This window comes from Culex quinquefasciatus, chromosome 2 (genome assembly GCF_015732765.1).
Source record: "Culex quinquefasciatus strain JHB chromosome 2, VPISU_Cqui_1.0_pri_paternal, whole genome shotgun sequence".
Lineage (NCBI taxonomy): Eukaryota > Metazoa > Arthropoda > Insecta > Diptera > Culicidae > Culex > Culex quinquefasciatus.
Window position 1 is genome coordinate 42,079,532 of NC_051862.1, and position 11,475 is coordinate 42,091,006.

Below are 11,475 nucleotides of genomic sequence, written 5' to 3' on the forward strand. Positions count from 1 at the left end.
CGAACAATACAGATTTTCGCTTATTTTGTTTGAGAATTGCTCATATGTGTTCGTCTTGATTTTGCTTTTGTTCCTGACGCAAAAATTATCAGCGCACTCAAATCGGGGTGGTGTGGTGATTTAAACCATCATCCCCATAAATAAATCGCAAAGGTTCATTATGGCGACAAGATATCAGATCGACATTTGCTAAAACTTAGCCTGACAGTGAGTCAACAAAAGAGTTTACAAATTAGGGGAAATATACCCATTCTAATCAAACACCTATCTTCGTCATATGGAGAGTTTGATGCTCGATTAAAGCTCCAAAATTACTATTTAGGCTATAAACATACCAGCAACAGCACCGCCTCGAGTAAGCACGCAAATGTATGCCACTTACTGGCCAAAAAGATCAAATTTAATGCACTTTTGATCATAATTTCTATTTTGCGAGACCATTTCTCATCATTTTGGTGGCACACACATTCACACGCAAGATCAGAGGTTAACTGCTCAACAAAAGTCGCCATCAATATCTTTTCACTTGCGCTAACGATTTCAAAGCGCTTAAGATATAAAATTGCTTCCAACTACCGGCAACATGTTCTTTTGACCGTTACTTAGTCACTCACTTGCAAAAATAATCCCGAAACATGTAAATAATTAGCAAGCGCCATCAAAAAAACAAACGCGCTAAGTCTTTTGACGTTTCAATTTTTTACCATCCATTCTAATCGAAGGTTGAAGAAAACCGAGCGAGAAGCGAAGGCAAATAAAGAACATAGGGTGGCCACCAGCAGCGCTTGTGGTGTTGCCAGGAAACTTTCTCTATAAATGTTACTTTTCGTGAGTGTTCGCTCAATATTTCATAAATTTTGGCAGCACGAAGCAGACCCAAACGAGCGTTGAAAGAAAAAAAGAACTAAGCTGAAAATAGAAAAATGGGCGTGGCCCAATGCACACGAATGATTAGAATGCGTTTTTGAATTATTTTTTTAAAATACTTGTTAAAGGAATAGCATAACTTTTATAAAAAGTGAAAATAAACAGAAATGTTCACAAAAAGTTGCTCTACTCGTTGGTGTACTTGGTTTTACTGAATTTCAAGGAACACTCCAGATTATCCAGCATCATTCAAACAAGACCGCTTATTAGGCTTAAAATGGGTTTATTTCCCCTACCTGGGTGTTTTGAGAAGTGACTGCTGTTTGTTTTCCACACAGTACGGTGCCATAAACATACTCATTTTTTAGGTAAATTCATGCAAAATTGCCGTTCTAATGAAATTTTGTTTTATCATTAACAATTTTATTTTGCATGATATCAGAAAATATTTTTCTTTAATTTTCTAAATTATTTTAAAAAGAGAATGGATAAATTACCTATTTTTTTAGTTTTTAAAGTTAAAATCGGTTTCAGAAAAGTGATTTTTAAAATATTCATGGAAAAAAACAAGTTCTACCAAAAAGTATCACCGCATCATTGTTGGTGGATCGCTTTTCTTCGTTACAATTTTTACAATTATTGTATAAAACTACAAATTAAGTATAACATACTTAAACATAACAAATCAAATACTTACAAACATTCAAAGTAAAACCACTCAAACATGCAACAGTCACAACATTCACACAAACAGTTAAATTAGCATTAAATATTCTACTTATCCAGACTAAACGATGAACAGCTCAACGTACTGATTCGGTGCCGCCGCCGCCGCGCCCATCAAACTTCCGGGCCCCGCCGAAACGAGCTTGTCGTGGATGTGGTGCTCGTACGTGGGCGGAAGCTGTGGCGGCGGCTGTGGAAGCACCCCGTGGTAATGGTGTTGATTCAAGTGGTGATGATGGTGGTGGTGGAAGGGCGGTGGAGGCGTCGTTCCGGGTCCGATCGCCGGAAATGCACCACCGCTCGGTGGGATCGGGGACAGGGGAGACTGGGGCTGCGGAGTCGAGCCGGACCGTTCCGAGTCGTGCCGGCCGGACGAGGAACAGGACGACGACGAGGCCGAATAGTGGTGGGTGTGGTTGGGGTAGTGATGGTCCGCTGAAGCGGTGACGCCGGACGCGGTCGAAAGCTGTGGAATTTTAAAAATAACTGTCAATTGGAACCTAGGGCGCGCGTTCGTGAGGTTCGCGGCGGCGGGAAGAAAAACAGGTTAGCAGGAAGAGAAAGAGAAAAAAAAGAGAGAAGACGAAAAACAAGTATGTTACAAAAGGGTCGTGACCAGGGTTTGGTTAAAAGAATTTGTTTTTAAATTTAAATACCACCACCAATTATGGCCACGAACGTGAAAGATGAGGTGATAGAAAGATAAAAAGAAAGTATTTGGTTAATCTTCAAATCTAGATTACATTTTCAAAAAGTCCTATCTGCATAGGAAACCCATGAGGAATATGTTGTTTTGAAAATTTAGTCTAGAATTAACATAATTCTGCGAAATTATTTAAAAAATCCCAGAAAATATTTTTTACAAACCCAACTGAATTCTCTATCCAGACAGTGAGCAAGAGAGTAACGCTCTGTTCTCTCATTTTAATTCTGAGAGAAAATGTAATTTCAATGCTCATTTTAAAAATTGCCAAACATAAAGTTTTTGTAACTTGGTTTTTACTAGAAATGAAAAGGGGATGACAAAAAAAGTGGAAAATGAAATAGTGAAACACAATAGTTTATAAGACCTTCTAAAAATAACTCTAGAATTTAAAGTTAAGTGTTAAGACGAACTGAGTTTTTTTGTTAAATTGAATTGAAATAATTTGAAAATAGTACAAAATGTTACAAAACTATTCAAAAGCTGATAAAAAATCGAAAAAGTATGATTGAAATTCCCAAATTTCCCTGACCTCTTGAAAAAAATTCCGACATTTGGCGGATTTTGGCTCGACTTTCCCTTTTCCCAACTTGACTGGTCCCTTTCCGTTTCCTAACTTGAGTAGCCACCCTGAACTTTTTGGGTACTTTTTCTATAACCAAAGAAGTCTTTTTTGTCCTTTTTGTGTTGAGACAAGGTTTAAAGCACGATTACACAAATTCAAAAAAAAAGTACTTTCCATCGAAAAAGACACAAAAAATGTTTAAAAACTCTGTCATTTTTAGTTATTCAACTGTAAAATTTGTTTTTTTTAACACATGTCATTTAAGGGAAATTTAATGTATTTTTCGAATATACATTAACCCAGAAGGGTCATTCTTTTCATTTAGAATAAAAAATTTCATTTTAAAACTTCGTGTTTTTTTCTAAATTTAGAGTGCATCAATGGTCTACAAAGTTGTAGAGCACACAATAACAAAAATGTTGGTACCGTAAACTGATTTATTTTTGGAATATTTTCCAGCTGGTAAGGTTTGTCTTTAGATTATTATTTTAAAAACATGTACCGTAAACCGGGGTGACTTTGATAGGATTTCAATTTGTTTTTAGAATATTTTCCAACAGGTAAGGTTTTTCTCAAGATTATTATTTTTAAAACATGTACTGGGGTAGGCCACACAAAGTCCATGCACTATTTTGGAAAAAAAGTTTTTTCAATAGTGTTTAGAAAAATAGTTACGTTAAAAATTCTTGGTTTTAATTCCGGGGTGACTTTGATAGTCATAGTTTTTCTTGTTAAAATCATATTTAAGGTGTTCAAACTTTATTTGTACGTTAAATGTACCATCACCAAAGTAGCTGATATAGTTTGTAAGAAAAAAATCAATGTTTATATTAAGTTAACTAAGTTTATAAGCTTTTTAACAAAATACATATAAATTTTAGGTAATGTTCGGCCCGATCGCCCAGTCCCCTACGTTGTGCATTACTGCGGGGACGTCCGGAACAAGAAAACGAAACGAATATTACGACGGCGGACGAAAACACCACTGGGAGGACGGTACAATAAAATAAAACACGACGACTTTCTTGGTCCCGATGAGACGACCAGTCTCAACGGGTGTCACAACGCAACAGAACGTATATTTTCACAAATATTACAAACAACATTCAAAACAATAACAAGTCAAGTAGACGTCAGTTGCCACCACTGACGTCTCTTTCGTACTCACCCCCCCGTGCGACGGGGGGTAATAAATAATCGCCGATAATAGGGTCCGCGACCCAACATACCGGTCCCCTAAAATGGCACATTTTACCCTCTACTTCTTCGCACGACTTCTTGCTGTTGCTGCTCCGGTCCCCATGATGTCCTCTGCTTCGCTACCGCCATCTTCCTTTATGCGCGACAGGCATCCTTCGATGGTTTCCACCTTCAGCAGCGATGAATGGGCAGCCACTGTGTGTCCGGAAGCTGCCGGCCTTGTCTCCGGTCAATTCATCCCTGGGTCCGATTTGACCGTACGCGGGAAAGGCTCTGTGGCCCCAGACTTGACTCGCGAGCACAAGCCTTGAACGCCGGATTACCTCAGGTCCGACACCGGGAACCAGCAGCCAGTGACCTTTCGCCATCAACACTCCAGTCCCCGTCAGGTCCTACCTAACTTCCGCGACCAAGTTCCACTCCTTAAATCACAGCTGCTGCAGAGGCGCTGAAACCATCTTGCGCTACCATCGACAGCAAACAAAACAGCAAATGTTCCGGCGCAGCCCCCGCATCCTGGTCACGGCACCAATGTTCGGCCCGATCGCCCAGTCCCCTACGTTGTGCATTACTGCGGGGACGTCCGGAACAAGAAAACGAAACGAATATTACGACGGCGGACGAAAACACCACTGGGAGGACGGTACAATAAAATAAAACACGACGACTTTCTTGGTCCCGATGAGACGACCAGTCTCAACGGGTGTCACAACGCAACAGAACGTATATTTTCACAAATATTACAAACAACATTCAAAACAATAACAAGTCAAGTAGACGTCAGTTGCCACCACTGACGTCTCTTTCGTACTCACCCCCCCGTGCGACGGGGGGTAATAAATAATCGCCGATAATAGGGTCCGCGACCCAACAGGTAAAATTGTTAAAAAGTCAGAATTTTGCCTAAAATTTGTTAAAAATAGTTTTGTTTATAAAATTATCGATTTATATTGCATTTTAAACTGAATTCGAAGCACGAATCACAAGTTTTCACATTTTACATGAAATTTGTTCAACTGAATTTGCCTATAAATTTGGAGATTTTTTTTAATTGTGTTTCAAAAACACATATTATTTATTATTTACAAACTTATTTAACCTTCTCCTAGTGGAAAATTGTCCAAAGAATCCGAAAATGCATTCCGTATTCCGATTAAAAATCATGTTCATTGAGAAAATCATGACACTTTGAGAAGTTTAAAATAATGACTTTCATTCACATTTTCTTAACTATAGTTAACTAACTTTATAAACTTTTCAAAAATTTATGAAAAGTTCTTCATGAGGTACTTTGAACACTTCTCTACCACGGTCAGTATGTTTCTAAACCATTCCTTACGTTTTTTAATTGTACTCTTCATTTTGCGGAAAAATCGCAAACCTATCAAAGTCACCCCGGCTATCAAAGTCACCCCGTTTTACGGTACTGAGGTAGGCCACACAAGGTGCATGCACTATTCTTGATAAGAAGTTTTTGCAATAGTGTTTAAAACATTAGTTGCATTGAAAATTCTTATTTTGAATTTCGGGGTGACTTTGACAGTTATAGTTATTCTTGTAAAAAACAGATTTAATGTATTCAAATTTTATTTTTAAGTACCATTTCTAAGGTTGCTGATACAGTTTTGAAAAAAAAAAATTAATTTATAATTAGTTAACTAAGTTTATAAGCTTTTTAACAAAATACATATAAATTTCAGGTAGAATAGTTAAAAACACAAAATTTTGCCTAAAATTCGTCAAAAATTGTTTTGTTTATAAAATTATTTGCACATTGATCAAAAGTTTCACATTTTGTATGAAATTTGTTCTACTGAAAATGCCTATAAATTGAGAAATTTTTTCAAATGTTTTTTTTTTTTCAAAAATACATAATATCAATTATTTATAAACCTCTTTTACCTCCTTCTAGTGATAAATTGTCCAAATAATCCGAAAATGCATTCCATTTTTTTTATTTGAAATCAAGTTCATTGAGAAAATTATGACAATTTGAGAATATTAAAATAATGCTATTTATCAACATTTTCTCAATATTAATTAACTATCTTTTTAAACTTTTCAACAATATATGAAAACTTCTTCTAGAAGTACTTTGGACACTTCTCTACCACGGTCAGAATTATTCCATACCATTCCGTATGTATTTAATTTGTACTCTTCATTTTGCGGAAAAATCTCAAACCTATCAAAGTCACCCCGTATTACGGTATGTAAACATAAGTGGTTTACTGCCCATAATTGAAAATTCGGCTATTATGCCAAATCAAGTATTCCGAGAAAAACGCGTTTTAGTGTTTGTCATCAAATCTCCGTTAAGGCAATTTCCCATAAGAGTGGCATATTAGCCGTTTGGTTTTTCGCATCGGCAGCCAAATCTAAACATTATTTTAGTGAATTTCAAGATTCAGAAGATGCGTTGGAACATCCTCTATCACCCTGTGCTAATATCTCGTTTTTGCCAAAAGTGGATATTAGCCGTTTTTTCAATGGTGGGCAGTTTACTTGTCGTCCTTCTTGCACTAAAACTCTATCTTTAGCCATATAGTTGACCTTGAAAGCAAATAACTGTACAACATTATTACACTTAAAAAAATACTCTGTGACGTTAGAAAAAACACGAAATTTTAAAATGCAAAATTTTGTTCTAAATGAAAAAAATGACCCTTCTCCATAAATGTAGATTGGAAAAATACATTTTAATTTAAAGATTTCCTACAGTTGTGTAACGAAAAATGGCAAATTTTGTGTGTTTTTTTTCGATGCAAAATACGTTTTTTTTAGAAATTTTAAGTATGCCATCAAATCGAGCGCTCAATTTTTCATAAAAGTCCCTTTGACACCAAATTTCCATCTCATCCCCATTTCAAGCTGCAAATTATTGAGAAACATGCCTTTTTTCGCATGTTCAAAAATGGAAGAGGTCGTACCTCTGTCACGAGATATCAAAAAAACGGACCTCGGATTCGTGATCAGAGACAAAAGTTACCCGGGGCCGGGGCAACTGCTGTGTGAAGGAGCCATTACACTACCGCAAACAAACAAACAAACAAACTCGCAAACTTGTATGCAAAAATGTATGCAGGCTGACGTTTGTACAAACAAATCCAAGCAAACAAACAAAGCATACAAATTGGCTAACTGTCAAAAAGTTCGAGTTTTTTTTTTGTTTTCGGTAGTGTAATGGCTCCTTGAGTTGGCGGAGAATGAACCAATAATGAAAAAATAATATTATTTACCCAATACCAAAACCATAAGCTCTAACCAAGAAGGGCAAACTCACCAACGCCGGCTGGTGGTGATGCTGCGGGGGCATGTTCGGTGGCAGATGGTGCGGGGCCGGTGGTCCCGGCGGTGCTCCGTAGTACGTCGTCGGCGATACCGGTGGACTGGGATAGCCCCAGTACAGGATCGGCTGCGGGTAAAACGCTGCGGCGGGATGGTGCGCTCGCGGGGGTAAAACGGCCGCCGGTGGTGGTCCAAACGGGGTGAACGTGCCAAAGGGAGCCCCGACGATGGTGCCACCTACGCAAAACAATGAAAAATTGAGGGAAGAGATAATGGGAAGGGATTGGGTTAGATTTTGCTGCATGGACAAGCGACGAACGCGCGTTTCATCTGTGGTTGCTTTTTTGGTTGTAATTTTAGCGATTTGGAAAGATACAATAAGAAATTATAAGTAAAATGATAGGAGGGAATTTGTTTAGAGTATTTGGGGAATTGATTTATTTTTTTCGGGAAAGATATTTAGTATTTTTAACCCCTACGTATTTTTTTTCTTGATTTTTAAGCTATGCGTACCGTGCAAATGAAATGTAGGTGAATCATGAGATTTAGCTAAACGGAACAGTTGTTTAATATGCCTGACATGTTCACAAATCATGTAGAATATTATTTGATCAGAATCTTAATACCTAGAAAAGTGACAAATAATTTTTAAAAATGAAATTTAATTATAATAACTTTTAATTTTAAACTTTGAATATTAACCAAAAATTTAAAGGAATGGCGGAGTCAAAAAATAGTTAAAACAAAAACTGGATTAAAAATGAAAACTTTTAGAAAAGTGAAAATTTAAATATTTTCTGGGGAAATTTCGCATGTCAAAACGGACCAAAAAACGTTTTCAGTTGCATTTCATTTTTTAATTTAAGTTAAATGGTAAACAAACCTACAGAAATAAAAACGGTAAAAAATTAGACCGAAAAATTGTAAAATATTAAGTTTTCTAAAAATTTCTATAATGTTTTTTGACAGCTTGAAAATCCGCATTACCTTATCTAATCTATATGCCTTGATGATATTATGAAAATTGAAGGACAACAGTTATAAAATAATTTCCATGATTTGTAGATTTTACTGTTGAGAGACTTGTTGAAGCTATTTTTGTATGTTAAAAGATGGACAAAGACAAATTTATATTATTTCGAAGTATACAATTTGGTTACAATAAAAAAATGTCAGAGACGATCAAGTAACATTTTTAAACCTATTAAGGGGTTACATACATGTTAATCGTCAAAAATGTCTGAAGTTGGTGTGAGTACACATTTAATGTTATTTAAAATCTGTTTTCAGAGCATTAAAATAAACATTTTCATCTAATAAAAAAATAAATATGAAGACATTTGGATGTGCCATTGCCGAGATAGAGCTATTTTAAGTTATCAGTTTCAAAAAACGGGTGCCACAATATCTCAACACTGTTTTGACCAAATCAGCTCAAAATTTTAAAAATATGTTTAATGTTTTTTTTTTTTCATATAAAAAATCGTCAGCTTTTGATTTTTGTATTTTTTAAAAAAGAAAAATTTCAAAATCGGGCTTCGTCATGCACACGGGTTGTGTCTTGGGAGTCTACACCCCAAATTTCCAAAACAACTCGGCGTTTAGAGAAAAACGTTCGCAAAGTTTGACAGTTCGCTTTGCGCATGGCAAAATTGTAAACTTAAATTTAGTATTTGTATTTTGAAATTTAGTGAATTTTCGGTAATATGAAATTTTGTGATTTTCTACATGTATGTAACCCCTTAAATACCAATTATAACTTCTTAAAAAGTCAAAGCGAAGGGTCAATAAAAATAAAAATAAAAATTATAAAACGACAATGTTACATGAAAACTCATCACCGCCATTTTAACCGCCATCTTGGATTCAAAAATTCGAAATCGGTTTGAATATGAAAAACAAGACAACGAAAAAAATAGTTTTTTCGTGGTTCGATTATCCGAAGTGAAATTTTCCGTGACCTCCGGATCCTACAATTTTGTTTAAATGTGTTGAAAAATGGATGAAGAAAAAAAAAACATTGAACTTCCATAAAAAATCTATTGTACTTGGTAAATCTATGGGATACTTGGTATTTAACTGGGCTGATGAGCCAGTTACCGAAGCAGTCATCTGTCAAACTAACACGCGAATCGGGCACTCAACTGGGCTGGTCGAAAATGACGAGGGGATGGTCGATTATTATTTTTTTTAAATAAGAATAGCAATATAAAAATTTTTTTTTATTAGAATAGAGCATGATATTTAAATAAAAACTGTAAAATATTGTTTTATTTGTTTAAATTGATTTTGCATCCACTGACCCCTCGATTTTTTTGACGTCTGTCTGTTTTTAACTGGGCTTCAGTAAAAACAGCCCAATTAAACTATAATTGGGGTTTGGAAAAGTTAGAAGTTGCTAGTATCGAAATAAACTGTTTTTTTTCCTCTAAGAAATTGTATTTCATTCTTCATTAGTACATTTTCTGTAAATTTCAAAACGTCGTCTTGGTCAAATCGTCAATCTACTACGGATTAATTACGTAAAATTACAGTTAACTTTATTCCCTTATCCAAACCGAGTTGTAAAATAAGCACAAACAGGGACATCAATTCGAAGTATTTCTTATTGCACAACATGAACAAGGTCTACGCATAACAGTAAAGCACTTAAAAACTAGTTTGTTGTAAAAAAAATTCCACAACACAAAACGCGAAACTACCATTCACATTTAGCTAAATCTCATGCTGCACCATCTATTACGACAACATCAAATTAGATTTTGATTCACTGAGATAATATCTATTGAGACTTGGAAAAAATAAGGTTTTAAGCGATTGCAAGTTGGTGATGTTACATGAATTATTAAATCCAACTTTTTTTCCAAATTATCCACTGCCCACACATGTAAACGTTGGTAAAGTCCTACTTATACCGATTATCTTAATTAATATTAAGGGAAGAGGGATTTCATTTGAGAAAAAAAGCTTTGCTTGGAGGGAGACAAAACAAAGGGATAAGGCAAAAGCGTGGTGACACAAAGAAATAATGTAGGTTAGAATGGGGACAACCGACAGATTAGTATTTGACAACTGAGGAAGTAAAAATAGGAGATGAAAAGAAATAAAACACAGAAAAAGCACAGACAAACAGACGTAACCGATTTTACATTGTGAGTTTCTGAAAATTCAAATTGACCGTTAAATTATTGATTGATGAATTTTTAAATTGTTTAACGTCTGTTTGTCTGTGAGAAAAGAATCAATGGAGAGAGTAGGGTTAAAGATGAAAGGAAAATAAAAAAAATCTTAAAACTTAGTACAGGAACAGAGTATAGGTACAAAAATGAATAAATAAAATTGTAAAAATACACTCACCGTAGATGCAAACTATTTATAAACTTATGTTACCATTGCATGATAAGAAGAGGAGGAATTTGCCCATAAACCACCAAATATACTCTTCCGCCAGGAGAAAAAAAACACGCTGCGATGTGGTAGTTATAAGGTTGTGGTGGTAGTTATTAAAAACTAGTGTGGCTAGTAATCCTTCCGTTTGGAGCTTCTGTGTTTATTTTTTTTTTGTTTCGAGCGACGAGTTTCCTTCCCCGGACAGGACGAGCGATGAGATGTAGAGAAAGTTGGTTGGTTTTATTTTGGCGTGTACTTGGGCGCGCGCGCGCGATTGTTTTAACTTGCCAGCTGCACACACACACACACCGATACAACACCGATTAATCCCACCACACACTTCACCATATTGATCTTGTTTACTGTTTTGCGGAAGAATGACATACACACAGACAGGCGATTTTAGCTGCTAATACAATGGAAAATTATTTGTCGAATTTAGGTTCATTTTTTTTATTTTCAGCACTAGTCCAGAGTTGAATTTGGTGGTTTTAAATTTCTCGGGTTTAGTTTTAGCTGCTAAATAAAATTTAATGACAGAAAAAAAGAGGTGAAAAGTAGACTCAGTTAGTTCGCGTTTTGTTTGACAGCTTCCTCTATTGTTCTATGATGCAGTAGTGTGTGTCTTCCGGACGCCGAAGAAAGAGGGGGAGGGAGGTGCAGCAAAAATCCCGGTTAATAAATGCACTAGTCCGATTAGCCATCAAGTAAACAACAACGTCAGCACGCGAGAGAC

At 35.9% G+C, this 11,475-nt stretch overlaps 1 protein-coding gene across 1 annotated transcript in view; it reads right to left on the minus strand.

The window, feature by feature from the left end:
• Positions 1-1,528: 1,528 nt before the first annotated feature.
• The window catches only part of LOC6042175 (RNA-binding protein fusilli), a 124,039-nt gene continuing 114,092 nt past the window's right edge, over positions 1,529-11,475 (minus strand). The window contains exons 13-14 of the mRNA XM_038251612.1: positions 7,345-7,586; positions 1,529-2,059 (exon numbers count right to left, since the gene is read on the minus strand). Coding sequence (XP_038107540.1) covers positions 1,655-2,059; positions 7,345-7,586 — 647 coding nt within the window. The 3' untranslated portion in view covers positions 1,529-1,654. The remainder of the gene's footprint in view (positions 2,060-7,344; positions 7,587-11,475) is intronic.